The sequence below is a fragment of the Camelus dromedarius genome, chromosome 29, assembly GCF_036321535.1.
Source record: "Camelus dromedarius isolate mCamDro1 chromosome 29, mCamDro1.pat, whole genome shotgun sequence".
NCBI classification, from domain to species: domain Eukaryota; kingdom Metazoa; phylum Chordata; class Mammalia; order Artiodactyla; family Camelidae; genus Camelus; species Camelus dromedarius.
Window position 1 is genome coordinate 861788 of NC_087464.1, and position 15620 is coordinate 877407.

Consider the following 15620-nt stretch of genomic DNA (forward strand, 5'->3'; position numbering starts at 1 on the left):
ATAGACAGACAGACAGATAGATGGATAGATAGATAGATAGAATGTTTCCAGTTTTCAATATGCAAAGTTTCTTCTGGCTAATAAAAAGGGAAATGTCTGCTGCAGCCATCTTTGAGGGGAAAGTTGAGGAAGTCATGAAGACTGCATAAGGACTATTTAAGAGCATCAGTAACCTAAAAAATACAGAACACTTTGAGTCAGTCAGAAGTCATAATGGAAGATTATTCTCCACTGGCAGTGATCCCACAGGAATGGTCCACCCAGTGCATGCCAAAGTGCAGTATCGTCAGCATCACCAGGAGGGGATGTGAAATGCAGAATCCTGGTCTCCTCCCTGAGAGATTCTGACCCAAAGGTTTGAGATGAGGCCCAGGAATCTCAATTTCTTACTAGCTCCCTGACACCAAGGCTGCCAGTCAGCAGGCCATGCACATGCTCATAAGCACTGAGCCCTCTTTTTTTTTTTTTCACGGTAAATGCAAGCAGTCCACTTGGGAGGGGACAGTGATCCTGAAGACAATTAGGGAATCCAGGAATGAAGAATGTGTCCAGGACAAAGAGAAAGCCCCACTTCCAAATGCAGTGGAAACACTCACTGTCACACTCGCGATATTTTCTAGGTTACTGTTATGGGTTGAAGTGTATCCAGGGACCTCTGGGTTGCTGCTTGCCAGACTGTCTTGGGGGATCGCTAGATCCAGGCCACCCGGGGCTGGCACCTTCTCGGAGCCTTTTTTTTGTTCCAGACCCTGTACTTTGAGACTGGAGTTGGCAGTGATAGCCAAGTTCATAATCATCTTGGTAATGCATCTTTTTGGTAATAAGATTGGCCAAATATCCAGACTTCATCCCCACCTTCCAGGTCCCACTGATTAACATCAAGCAGGGCCTGCAGCGCGCACTCTACGCGTGCGGGGTGTGCTTTATGCAGGTGTGGAGGAAGGTCGCCTCCACCCACCAGCCCTGAGGTGACTGCCTTGGGGCTTTTCAGGCACTCGGGGTAAAGCCAGGGGGCTGTCCCGTGAGGTGCTGCAGCGCTTGGAGGAGTGTCCCGTCCTGTTGCACCAAGTTGAGCAGGTGTGGGAAACCGCCTGGGAGGGCCACGCGCCAGGCAGCCTCCCAGGGAATCCAACCTCCACTTGAAAACTGTAAGGCTGTAGTCATTTTCTGTTTTTGTTTTTGTTTTTTTAACTTTTATTTTATTTTTGAAGATATTGAAGTCCTGACACTCAGTACCCCTAAATATGACCTTATTTGGAAATACAGTCATCGCAGATGTAAGTAGTTAAGAAGAATTCAAACTGGAGTAGGGGAAGCCGTACTCCAGTATGACAGGTGTTCTTGTACAAAAGGGGAAATTTGGACACACAGACAGGCAAAAACAGAGGCAATGCCACCGGTAAGCAAAGGAGAGAGGCCTGGGACAGATATTTCCCTGAGGGCCCTCAGAAAGAACCAACTGCGGTGGCATCTTGAGTTTGAACCATCCAGCCCTTAAAGCTGTGAGATATAACTTTCTGCTGTTTAGCCAGCCAGCTTGTGGCGCTGTGATGGCAGCCCCCGGAACCTGACGCAGCCCACCCATGCTCTTCACCGGTCTTCATGAATTTTAAATAGACATTTTCATTATATTATATAAAAGTCTCAGTTATATAAACAGTGTTTTTTCACATCCTTGTTATCCCAGCAGAAAAGTAGGACCAGTCAAATGAAAATGGCAGCCCAGGGTCCCGCCCAGAGGGGTCAGGTTTACAGTGGCAGCAGTGCTTACACAGGTCCAGGATGGTCATGTGAGGAAATAATGAACACAGTCCACCTTAAAGTGCCTGGTGCCGGCAGCATATCTGGAGACTGGACACCTGTCCTCATGATTCTGAGGTTTTTCAAAGCTTCCCCATTTCACACACAAGTTCCATCACAGAATTATTTATATATGTTTAGAAGACATGGAATAATAATATCTATCTTCTTCAAACATCACAATGATTTGTGAGAACCAGTTAGAAAGATAACACTCCCATTGCTTCAATCTCCTTGGAAGAAAGGGATTGTGCAAATACGTATCACTGCCATCATCATTTTGAGTTAGATGATTGAAAACAAGGAATAACATTTGTCTATAAGAAGAAATTTATCTAACAGGGATCCTCCAAAATGCCATCGGAACACTGTGGGTGACCCTTTATGTTGCGAAATGCCAGCCTGGCTTAGCGCACAGCGTGCTTTATGAATATTCACTAAACAGTCTTAACTGTTGACCCCTGAAGTCATGCTGGATGTGGCAAGGAAGACCACATGCAGAACAACACACTGCTGGTGTGCGGGCACGCCACGATTTTCATCTTTGTAGGCTCCAGCTCCACTCTCCTGTCTCAGTCTTGAGTCCACAGCATTTCTGCACAATTATATGTGAGAAATAATCTCATCCATCCCCTCTGTACCTTCCTGCAAGCCTTAACTGTCACCCAAGTTTGAGTCTTCTCTCCGCAAATTGGGCTTTGGATAAATGAATAGATGAATGACTATTACAAAAATGTTTTATTTACTTAAAAATAATTATGAAGAAGTTCATCAACAAAAAGCTGGACATTTGTCATGATGTTGCTTTAGGATTTTAAGGGGCTCAGGGTACCTCTTTTTCACATCCATAAGGTCTGGACATGACCATTAACCTCGAGTTTCTACACAAAGTGGAATATGCTGCCTGGGAACTTCCTAAGAATGAAGTGGGGTATCAGGTCAGATCTCCCAAGACCACAAAGGTATTTGTAAGACTACTCTGAAGATTTTGCAAAGATCAGGTGACGCTAAGAATGGTGTGAGGAAACACAGCGAAGAACATGAAACCCACTAGAAGTGTGCTGATTTGAAGAATATAAAAACCAAATACTTTTAATAAGTGGATGAACTCCGGTAAGAACAAGGATTTTGTTTTTGTTTTCTTACTGGGAGACATTACAACATAAGAATGTGATTGCCAAATAAAGAAATACCTAAGGGAGTTGACTTTTTACATTATTTATTTTGTAGAAACACATTCTGATAATGAATCTATTCCCTGGCTAATATAATCTGGAATCTGCCAATAATCAACAGCTATCAGCTTCCGAGAATTTTGTCAATATTGTGATTAATGGTTATTAATGACTAACATGAATGCAAAGACTGTTAATTTGTGAATATATGAACTGGGACTTTTTTTAATCAACCAAAAAGATGGTTTCCCTACAAATGTAATTATACAGGAGATTGGCTTGGTTGTTAAACTTTTAACAATTGCACTGAGATCCATTTTAATTTTCTTATGTGCTTTTATATTGGTAAAAATAAATCAACTCACTTGAAAAAAAATTATTTTCCGTAATTAAAATGTATTATGAGAAGTAAATCTGAAAACTTCTCTGTGGTGGAATGCAATTCTTCCTTTCCGCTATCAGAGTACATGTGAGAATCATATATAAATATTCTATTTTTGTCCAAATACAGGCTTAATTATTGACTAGTATGCTGATTTTGTGGGGCTATATTTTTTTGCATTTTGTCCTCAGCTATGACATTTAAATACAAAACATGTCTTCTAAATCCAGAAAACAATATTATTTTACAAAAATCGAATGCCTAGAGAGACGTTTTACAGACCAATAATGCCATTTTTGGGTACTCCATGAGATAATTATTTCCTGGTGCAGGGAATTTGAGAAGTGCTGTATTAAACACAGTTTATTTATTTAACAGGGTTCCTCTTTGTGTTTAGGCAGATTGGACATCTTCAGGCGCAGTGTTTCCTGATGGACTGCCATGATTGGGAGACAGCTCTGCTAATGCTGATGCTGGAACTTTGTAGGACACTGGCAATCTGCAAGGAGCCGTGGAGAGATGCTGAGGGCCCCTAACCATGTGCGTTTTTTCCCCTAAAGAAGAATTGAGCCAGCACTGAGCCTTTTACTCCCCTCTGTGCTTTTGCAGAAGTGGCTGGGACACATTTATCCTGACACATCTCTCGCTAAATTCTCACCCCTTGACTTCTGTGTTCTAGCCTGGAGGCTCTCTAAGATTAAGAACTACCCAACACAGTGTAGCTTTTCCAGGAACTTTTTTGCAACTAAGTGGATTAATAGATAATTGAATCTATTTTGAGGGCATAGCAAAGTTTGTATAGAAAACATTCAAGAAAAGGTCAACTCATTGTGAGTATTTCCACCACTTTCTAAACATTTTAGAGTAACTCCATCATGATGTTTTAACAAAACTTACTTTGTCCATATTAACACCCCTTAGCAGCATAATCATTCCGTGTCCGTAGCCTGGCTTGAGGTCTATGACAAACATAGTGTGAGGTGAGTGGGCTTTGAGGCATTCCTGTGGCACCAATAACTGGATGTGGACACATTACTTAACCTTGATGAGTTTTGGGTTTCCTAACAGTGATAGAGGGCACTGTGAAGTTTAGATGAATTAGCTTACATAAAACATTTTAAAAACGACCGACACATTAGCCAACATTAGCTGGCATTATGGTAGTGAAGGGCATCCAGCTCATGGTGCTGCATTTGAAATGGCTTAATCACCAAAGAGCTTTGCAGATCTGGGGTGAAGCATTTTACTAACAGCTCTACGCTGAGCTGCCAGGACGGATCTTGCACAGCGTACGATCCCAGAAATCTCTCTGTGGGGGCGCAGTCCAATAGCCATACCCCCTCGGGCAAAGGAATTCACAGGCCTGGCACAGTGAGAAGAGGGACCCAATTTCAGGCAGGCATTGTTCCAACACCTGCTTTATCTGGTATCTACTAGGTCTGCTCTGTGGGCCTCCCTCTCTGGGTGCAATCTGGCTTTAGGTACCCTGCCAGCATTATGCCACCGCAGAAGCACGGGTGTCAACTTCGTTCAGACCCCGTGTCGGAGATGGCAGGTAAGCTTCCCAGACTTGGAGTCCTAGCTGCCACTGTGCCACCTACGTGAGAATCTTCCTCCACAATATCTAGACCCAGTCTCTGGACTCCCTCCAACATGTGCCCAATCCTGTTTCACCTGTGTGCTCACGCAATGCTCCAAAATGCCTCACTCCCTTCCCCCTTTGCTTCTGGAATCTGTTTTATCCCATGCACCGCGTCACTCACTAGACTTGCCCGTTGGACCGACGGAAAGTCTCTTACATGCATTACTTCTTTCCCCTTCCCATCGCCTCTTTCTGGCTCAACTCTTGTGATCTCTTGCCTGTGCTTACACACTCCTCCTAACTGAGCTCCTTGACTCAAATATTTTATTCTCCAATTCATTTAGGAGAGCATCACTAGGAGCCAAGCACAGTCATATAATCAGTTAGTGACATAGACAATTAACCCTTCATGGAAGATGACCAAAAACAAGCACAATGAATACATAAAATTAAATGTAGTTTAAATCATCTTGTGAGCGCTGAGACGCAAGGTTGTCAAAATAGGGTTCAATGAGAACATAATTTCTGAGACTAGATTCTAAAAACATAATAGAGTTTGTCAGGCAGAAACCGTGCAATGGGAACATGACTGGTAAGCTTAGAGGAGAGTCAGAGAAAAGGCGGTGGATGCCAGGTGGGGAGCCCTCAGGGCGAGACCGTGTAGAACTTTACAGGCCGTTGTAAAGACTCTGGCACTTGCTCTAAGCAAAAAGGAGGAGTAATGGAAGGTTCTGAGCAGAGGAAGGTTGACTTAAATAAGGAAGAACCACTTTTTGATGGCGGTCAAGGTTAGGATCAAAGGGACAAATTAGCAGGCTAATGCTGTCATTGAGGGAAGAGCTGATAGTGATTCAGATGAGGATGCCAGCAGCAAAACTGGCAGGAAACCATGTTGAGAAAATACAGTCAACAGCGTTTGCAATACATTGGCTATGAGACACAGGGAAAAAGAAGAGTTAATGATGACCCCGGGAGTTATGGCTGACGCGAATGAAAGGACGGCAGGGGAAGACTGGAGATGGAATCCCGGTGGGCTTCAGTGTGGGACGCGTTAAATGGGAGAGGCCTCTAAGACCTCCCGGAGGGAACGCCAAGCAAGCATGTGGGTCCACGAGGCTGGGGTTTCTGAGATGTTTGGTCTGGAGATGGATATGTCCATTTGGGAGTTAACAACATAGAGGCCTGGATGGGACTCAAGGGGAAGTGAGTATAGGAAGAAAACAGAGCCCTGAGGCACTCCCAGATGAGCAGAATGCGGATAAGATGAAGTTCCAACACAAAAATGGGGTCCATCAGATTAGACAATTCTGTAGGACTTGCTGCGAAGGACACACAGAACTGTGGCTGGTGGAGGCAGCAGGATGAGAACACTGTATTGGGCACCTTCTGCTACCCCTTCAGATCCGCCTTCCACATTTTCTACGTGCCAGGGCGGTTCCCTTTTCTCCACAACCTCTCCAGCATTTGTCATTCATGGACATTTTAATGATGGCCATTGACTGATGTAAGGTGATACCGCATTGTGGTCTGATAACTAGTGACAATGAGCATTTTTTCTTCTGCTTATTGGCCATTTCTGTCTTCACTGGAGAATTGCTTGTTTGGGTCTTCTGCCCATTATTGGGTTAGGTTGTTTGGGTTTTTGTTATTAGTTGTTATGAGCTGTTTATATATTCTGGAAGTTAAGCCCTTGTCAGTCACATCATTTGCAAATATTTCCTCCCATTCCATAGGTTGTTTTTCTGTTTTGCTTATGGTTTCCTTTGCTGTGCAAAAGCTTGTAAGTTTAATTAGGCCCCATTTGTTTATTTTTGTTTTTATTTCTATTGCATCAGTAGAATCCCCTAGGAGAACACTGCTAACATTTATGTCAGAGAATGTTTTGCCTATGTTTTCTTCTAGGAGTTTTATCATGTCTTGTCTTATATTTAACTCTTTATGCCATTTTGGGTTTATTTTTGTGTAACATGTGAGGGAGTTTTCTAACTTTATTGATTTACATGCTGCTGCCAGTTTGCCCAACACCACTTGCTGAAGAGACTGTATTTACTCCATTGTATATTCTTGCCTCCTTTGTCAAATCTTAATTGGCCATAGGTCTGTGGGTTTATTTCTGCGATCCCTGTTCTGTTCCATTGATCCATACCTTTATTTTTGTGCCAATACTGTTTTATTATCTAATCTGCCACTCTATGTCTTTTGATTAGAATATTTAGTCCATTGACATTTACAGTAATTATTAATAGATGTGTGTTTATTGCCATTTTGAACTTTGTTTTCCAATTGATTTAGTATTTCTTCTTTTGCCTCTTGTTTTCCTTTTTGTATTTTCTTAATTTTCCTTTGTATTAGCTTGGTTTCTTTTTGGTTATTGTGACTCTATTATATGCTTTCGACCTGTGGTTACACTGTTTTTCAAGTATGTTATCCCATAACTGTATCTGTTTGCTTTAGATTGGTAGTCATATAGGCTCAAACACATCCTAAAAAGAACAAAATGATAAAAAAGAAAAAAATTTTTTCTTGCTCCCCTCTCCCACCTTTTATGATTTTGATGTCCTTTTTTTACATCTTGATATTTATTCTCTTGCAACTCGTTGTTATTGCATTTCCAATAATGTTTTTCTCCTTTCAATAGCTTCCTACTTTTTTTCTATTTAGAGTAGACTTTTCAATATTTCTTTTAGCATAGGTTTAGTATTACTGAATTGCTTGTCTATGAAATTCTTTCTCTCTTCTTTTACTCTAAAGGATAGTTTTGCTGGATAGAGTACCGTAGGTTGCAGCTTTTTCTCATTCAGGACTTTGAATATATCTTGCCAGTCCCTCTGGCCAGCAGTGTTTGTATAGAGAAGCCAGCTGAAAGCCTTATGGGGGTTCCCTTGTAACTATCCCTTTGTTTTACTCTTGCTGCCTTTAGAAACATTTCTTTATCTTTAACTTTGGGCCATCTTAATTATGTCTTGGTGTAGGTCTATTTGGATTTTTCTTGTTTGGGACCCTCTGTGATTCCTATACTTGGATATCTGTTTCTTTCTTTAGGTTTGGAAAGTTTTCAGTTGTGATTTCTTCAAATACCTTTTCAATCCCCTTTGCTCTTTCTTCTTCTGGGACCCCTATTGTGTACAGGTTGGCATGCTTTATATTATCCCATAGGTCCCGTATATTACATTCATTGGTTTTTACTTGCTGTTCAGTCTGCTGTTCTGATTGGGTGACTTCTGTTATCCTGTCTCCTAAGTCACTGATTCGTTCCTCTGCATTATTTAGTCTGCTTTTGATTGCCTTTAGCTCTGCTCTTATCTCAGTCATTGAGTTTTCTGATTTTAATTGGCCCCTCTTATTGTTTCTGTTTCCTTTTTATAGCATTCTGCATTTCTATTTATAGTCTCTCTTATCTCCTTGAGTGATTTTGTCACCTCTTTTTCGAAGTCATGATCTAGTAGACGGTCAAGGTCTATCTCATTGTTTGTTCTTTCAGGGAAATTCTCTTGTTCTTTTAATTGGGAGTGGCTCCTCTGCTTCTTCATTTTACTTATATTTTTCTGGCTTTATTGATTTAGGAGTATCAGTTATCTACTGTGGTTTTAAAAGGCTGTTTGATTTTTTTTTTAAGTGTGAGTGTTTCTATGTAGACAGTGCACATGTATTAATTTCATTTTTAATATGGATGGTTGCCACATCTTTCTTCCACGTGTATTGGCTGTTATCCCTTTGATTGGGGATGTGGTTGGTGTTGTGGTGAGCAGAGCCTGCCCTGACTGTTGTTGTTGTTGAGCAGGGCCTCCTTTGTTGTTCTGTGGTTATCACAGCCCTGAAAGGGGCTGAGTCTGCTCCCCTGTTGTTGGCATAGAGACTTCCAGACCTATTTCTGAGCTCTTGTTTGTGGTACATGGGGTTGGAGCATTTCAGCTGGAAAGAACAACCACTGAGTATACCTCCATAGGAGATGTCCACCAGGAAGTGCCCTCTGTGGTGTTGTCCACGTGGGCTTACAAAGTACTATTTTTTGATGTTGCCCTTGTCCCTGCCTTAACCACAGGGATATCAGCAACACACTCTGGTATCCCCCAGGTTCTGCATCCACAGAGCCACCAGTGCAGATCCGCTGATAACAGGCACTAGGATCCACTATAGCAAGTGTGCATTTATACACCTGGATCTGTGATGAGCCCCTATGTACAGTACACTATGCAGATTCATTATAAAAACCATACCCACCCCTACTGTGCATCAGAACTTCACTCAGAGTCTTAGGCACATGGGTCCACCAAGGCCCCAGCTTAGCAAATCTGTCCCTTCTGCCTGGGGCTGTAAACAAAGCTCAGTCCTGCCTGAGTTGCAAGGCCCCTGAGTGTGGATTCAGGCTTCAGCCCTGCCCCACCCAGGAGCCATGCTCCAGAGATTGTGATGGCTATGACTGAGCCATGCCTTTCTTTTCATGGGAACGCACCAAGAATGGTGCTGAGCAGAGACGGCAGATATGGCTCAGCTGTTTTGCACCCGTCCCTGCCACACACACCAGCAGTGGTGCTTTTTTATGGGGGTCCCAAGCTGATCTGTTCTGCACACATTCCCAGTCACAACCCGCACTACCGTCCAGCCCCCTGAGGCTGCCTCTGCACAGTGGGCCCCAGCCCTCTCCCCAGGCTTGTCACCAATCTCCAGCAGCCAGACTTGGCTCATCCCCACTGGCTTGTGTCTAGGGCTATGGATCACAGGGACCCTCTCTGCCAGTCCCTCTTAATTCTGTCTGCCAAGCAGCTGCTATTTTCTCCTCCAAGCCTTGGAAGCTCCATTTCCGTCCCCACTGACCTCCCAGCTGGAGAGGGGACATCCTAGTGTGAGGGAGCTCTTCCTCCTTTGCTGCTCCCTCCCTGAGGGACAGGTCCCACACCAATTTCCTTTTCCCTTTTCCCCCCTCCTACCAGTTTTTGTGAGGAATCTTCTTGTATTTCAAAGTAAGAGATATTTTGCCAATTTCAGTAGGTGTTCTGTGTGAATTAATGAGTCTGTAGGTGTAATTCTTGATGTATTCATGGGAACGGGTGAGCTGTGCATCCTTCCACTCGGCCATCTTGGCACCCTCCCCACCACGTTTTTCTAGTGAGACTAAAATCTCCTTGCTGACTGTGAATGCTTTTCATACTTCTTTTTTTAACCTACAACAGCACAAAATCTACTCAGACTATTACCACAACTCTGCAGCTCCCTCCATTTGCCACTTCCCTGTGCTAGTATTCTGTTACAGTCAATGTTAAACACCAGTTGTGTTCAACTGGCCTTCACATTTCCTTTTGTTTAATATCATCCTGCTTAGAACACCAGGAAAGGAAACGCAGCATCAATATTTGGCATTTAAATGCCAGAACAACACCCCCATTTGGTTACCCTCCTTTGAGATGCCTTACACCCCAGAGGCCTGCTAGCTCATTTCAAACTCTAAGAGCATATAATTATGTTATTAATGTAGGTGACTCATATTTGGGTAAAACCTCCCCCCCAAAACATTTCCTTTTATGCTGCCTCCACAGTTTATTTAAATAAATCGTCATATTCCATTCTTTTAACCTTGTCAATGCTTAATATTTAAACACTGACCTTTACCACCATGACACCTATAGCTAAGTTCTGCTTTTCTCTATTGATCAGATAACTTTTAAGACCTTTCTTAATGTGTAAATACAGTAGGTTTTCCATCCCCACAAGTTCCATATGCACAGATTCAACCAACTGCGAATCGATAATATTTGAAAAAAATTTTCCAGATAGTTCCAAAAATCAAACTTGAATTTGCCACACATGGGCCAGGACGGTTGACACTTGAACGACAGGGGTTAAGGGAACCAGCCCTCCACACAGCTGAAAATCCACATATAACCTATAGTTGGCCCTCAGTGTGTGTGGTTCTTGGGTTCCTTCATATACAAGGCTCTGCACGTGAGGAGCCAACCAACCAGGACTGCACGGTATTGTAGTATTTACTATGGGAAAAAAATCCAATGTAAGTGAATGTGTGCAGTTTACACTGCGTTGTTCAAGGGTCAACTCTATTTATATAGCATTTGCATTATATTCACAACTATTTACACAGCATGCACACTGTATTAACAACTATTTATATAACATTTACATTGTATTAGGTATTATAAATAATATAGAGATGATTTAAAGTGTAGGAGAGATTGTGAACAGGTTAAATGCAAATACCACGCCGTTTCATATAAGAGGTTTGAGCTTCCGAGAACTGAGTATCTTCAGGAGTCCCAGACCCAGTCCCCCAAGGACACCGATGGAATGACCATAGCTCTCCATTTACAACTCTACCAAGAACTCAGACTGTTCTTTAAAGACATTTACCACTAATTGTTAAAATTTACATTCTAATCTAACCACAGGAAACAAATCATTATGGAGTTCTAAAAGCCAACAAATTATTCACATTAACAAATAATAAGCTCACTAGAAAAGCTGACTTAAGACCCATCAACACCCCACACACTTTCAGAAAAAAACTAATTGCAAATAGTGGACCATAGACTCCTATTTTGGTAAATACCAAAAACAAACAAAAATTCATTTAAATACATTAATAGGGGAAACATCTATTTCAATCTAATTACATGGGTTTTAATATGCATATAATGTTCACTTAACAAAATCAAATTGGTGGATAATTATTGTGCTCAATATATTGAAAAAAGAAACAAAAAACTTTAAAGGAAAGGAAGAAATGTCAAAGGACATTTCACACTAGCTGCTTTTCTTTGTGGATCATCAATAATATCTGATGTTCAATACATGTGTGGGATATTGCAGGGTTCTCACCATTAGTGAAACTGGTTTGTATAAATCTAGTCAGTGATGAGTAATCCTCGTTACATTTATAGACACAATGCAAACATAGTCTCAACTTAAAAGTATAAGGTAATTATAATCACCCTTTCCCCATCCCAATTAAAACATTTTTAAAAACTGGCTTTTGAATCAGCTGTTTTGCCTCAAATATCACTTAGGAATATAATCAGTTAAAACATACACAGGAAGGAATTCTACATGACAGGTATGCCTTAGGCATCTGGGGGAAAAGTCTTTTTTTTTTTTTTTTTTGAGAACTATAGTTCTTTAACTCCTACCTGCAGATGTTTTCACAATTTCTGTGGTGTTTCTGAGGCCCATGAAGTCAAACTGATAAAGCCGCCAGGACTTCTGATCAGCTGCCTCCACAGAATTTTTTCTCCATCTATAAATCATTTCTTCTTTGGGGTAGCCATCTAAAAATGCAGAACAAACATTAACACTTGAAGATGTAGGTTTATAAAACATGAAAATCAAAATTATAATTCTGGTCTCTTAATAGGAGTTGACATTTATGCTATATTTATTCTTTAAACTTTCCTCATGCATACAAACTCCAAAAATGAATGCACAAAGGCCACCTAACCCAGAAGGTTTCTGCTGCAGGTTTTCACAAGGACAGTCAGCAGGATGGTCCCAGCCACGAGCCTTGTTATCGTGGTGTGGACACGGCACACACCTTTCACGCTGGAGGGCCGTGTTGACCTGCAAGTACTGGTCCGGGCCCCACTAGCTCCTAAACCCGAGCTCTAACTGCCCGGCCCACATTCACCGGGCCTCTCACCCTTCCCCAGAATTTACAGATCTCAAGAAAGACAACTTTACTTTTTTATTATAAAATTTTATTATAAATTGTCTTTACTATTTCTAACATATTTGTTTTATTATTATTACTATTAAAGTATAGTTAATGTACAATATTACATAAGATACAGGTGTACAATACAGTGACTGCAAATTTTAAAGGTTATACCCCATTGATAGTTATTATAAAATATTGGCTCTATTTCCTGTGCTGCACAATGTACCCTCGTAGTCTCTTTTATGCGTAAGAGTTTAGACCTCTTAATCCCTTGCCTTATATTGCCCCCCACTCCCCACCGGTAGCCATGATTTTGTTCTCTATATCTGTGAGTCAGCACTTTTTTGTTACATTCAATAGTTTATCGTATTTTTTTAGATTCTGCATATAAGTGACATCATCCATTATTTGTCTTGCTCTGTCTGATTTATTCACTTAGCGTAATGCATTCAGGAAGGACAAAGTTAACAAGGCAACTATTCTAGAATTTGAGAGGTCAGCTGACTCTTAGTCCTGCTCTGATTTTAGCATCTAGTTCTGATCAGTGAACTTGGACCTTTTCCTGAGACCATTTCCCAACCTGTTAGTTACTCCAGAAAGCAAGGTGCTTTGATGTTTCTGCCGCCCCAGGCTCAGTGTTGGCAACGCGCCCAGAGCTGTATGTCTTGGACAGGGGCCTTCCCCATCTCCTGCTGGCACCATTACCAAAGGTCTGTGGGCTTCCTGAGCCCAAGTCAGAGACTGGCCCAGTGCCTGTTTTTCAATTTCTAGATCCTTTCTTCTGAACAGCACTTGGGACCGCACCTTAACGCTGGGCTGGAGCTCTCCGATCTGATCAGAGGGCTGACCTGGCACATTCGCTTTCTGTGGTACTGCCCTGTCTCCAGGCTCTGCATTGAGATCTGCCCACTGGGTATGTGCCACCCAAGAGCAGGTCTGTCTCCTGTTGTCACCCCACACGTGTCAGCATTGGCATTATCAGCCCTTCACTAAGTCATACAGATGCTGATGGCATGATTCTGGAAGGAGACACAGGCATGCTCTTGATGAGTTATCCTGAATACAAAAGCACTGCACTGAGATAAATATGTTAGTAAAGCGGTCGAAACTTACTAATTAAACATTTAGATCACTTTGCAAAAAATTCTGCCTTCTCCGTAATTTTCCTTTCTGCCCATAATTGTCAGCTTGGCTCCTTTTATTCAAAGACTAAGATAGAACAAACCGGCCTCCTGCTTTCTAATTATGGATGGCTCTGTGAAATTACCGTCAACATTGCCAGGTCACTTGCTCTCCCCTGACGTGACAGTTTTGATATCCAAGCACTTAAATTCAGCCGGAAGTAACCAAACATTTTACTTAGCCATTAGCTACTATCTCAATGGCTTTATCTCCCTATCAGACAATCAAATTAGAAAATATACTTCGTGCTATAATTTTTTTCTTTAAAAATTTGTTTTGTAAAGCAGCTTTATTGAGATGCAAAACTCACGCATCTACATCCAAGTTCAGTGGTTTTCAGTATATTCTCAGAGTGGCGCAGCTGTCACCATAATCTAATTTTAGGCTATTTTTATCACCCAAGTGTAACCCCAGATCTATTAGCACTCATTCACCATTCCTCCTCCTCCTCCCATGTAGCATGCATCTCCCCCCGCCTGAAGCCAGCCAGCACTGATACATTTTCTGTCTTCAGGTTTGCCTGTGCTGGGCATTTCATATAAATGGAGACATACAACACAGTCTCTTTTATAACTGTCTTTCTTAACTTACAGTAATGTGCTCAAGGTTCGCTCATATTGCGTCACATGTCAGCACTTAACTCCTACTTATTGCTCAGTAATATTTTTTTGTATGGATATGCCATATTTTATTTATCTGTTATTTTATAGACATTTTGTCTGAGCCCACTTTAACACTACCATGAATAATGCTGTTATGAATGTTTGCGTACAAGATTTTGTGTCAACATGCTTTCAGTTTTCTTTGGTATATAGCTAGGAGTGAAACTGTTGGTCATGGGTAATGACCTGTATTTAATACATTGAGAAACTGCCAGATTGTTTTCTAAAGAGACTACACCTGAAAGTCTACACCAGCCAAGAAGAAGGGTTCCAACCTCTCCACATCTTCCCCAGTGCCTGCTTGTGTCTGACTTTAAGTATAGCAATCATCGTGGGTGTCAGATGGTGTCTTCTTGTTGTTTTAATTTGCATTTCTTTCAAATGGCTGACATTACTGAGAATCTTTCCATGGATTTATTGGTCATATGTGTGTATTGTTTGCTAAGGTCTGTTCAGATCGCCTCCTCATTTTTAGTTAAGTTGTTTGTTTTCCTATTTTTGAGTTTCAAGAATCATTTGTATGTTTAGATACAAATCCTTTCACAAATATTTTATGCCATTCTGCAGCTTGTCTTTTGATTCTTCTAACCTTCATTTTTCAAGGAGAGTTTTTCTACTTGTAGAACGACTGGGGCAGTCTTTTACGTTGAGGACTTTGAAGATGTTACCTAATTGTCTTTTGGACGATGTGGTTTCTAATGAGACATCTGTTCTTAATTATATTGAAATACTTAAAATGATACATTGTTTCTCTCCTGCCTTTTTCAGACCTTTCTCTGCTTGTGTCAGTCTGACTATGATGTGACAGATGTGGTTCTTTTTTGGGGGGGTAGTTTGTGGAGCTTATTTGATACATAGATTAATGTGCTGTGGGAGTTTTGTGGTCAACATTTTTCCCATTATTTCTTTAAGTAGTTTTGGGCGTTTTTCTCTACTTTTCTCCTCTAGGACTCCCACTAATTATATGTCGGTGATCATCATAATGAGCCATAGTTTTACCAGTTCTGATACACTTTTCTTCATTCTTTTTCATTTTGTTTTTCTTATTGGGTGATAGCTATTGCCCTAAGTTTGCTGATCCTTTGTTCTGTCTACTCAAATCTATTTTTGTAGTTGGCTAGCAATTTTTAAAAATTTTAGTGTTTGTCCTTTCAATTCCATTTTTTTTTTTTTTTTT

The 15620-nt window shown here is 41.3% G+C and overlaps 1 protein-coding gene across 1 annotated transcript in view; it reads right to left on the reverse strand.

Moving 5' to 3' along the window:
* The window catches only part of GABRG3 (gamma-aminobutyric acid type A receptor subunit gamma3), a 423003-nt gene that overhangs the window by 48202 nt on the left and 359181 nt on the right, over window positions 1-15620 (reverse strand). The window contains exon 6 of the mRNA XM_064480494.1: window positions 12076-12213. Coding sequence (XP_064336564.1) covers window positions 12076-12213 — 138 coding nt within the window. The remainder of the gene's footprint in view (window positions 1-12075; window positions 12214-15620) is intronic.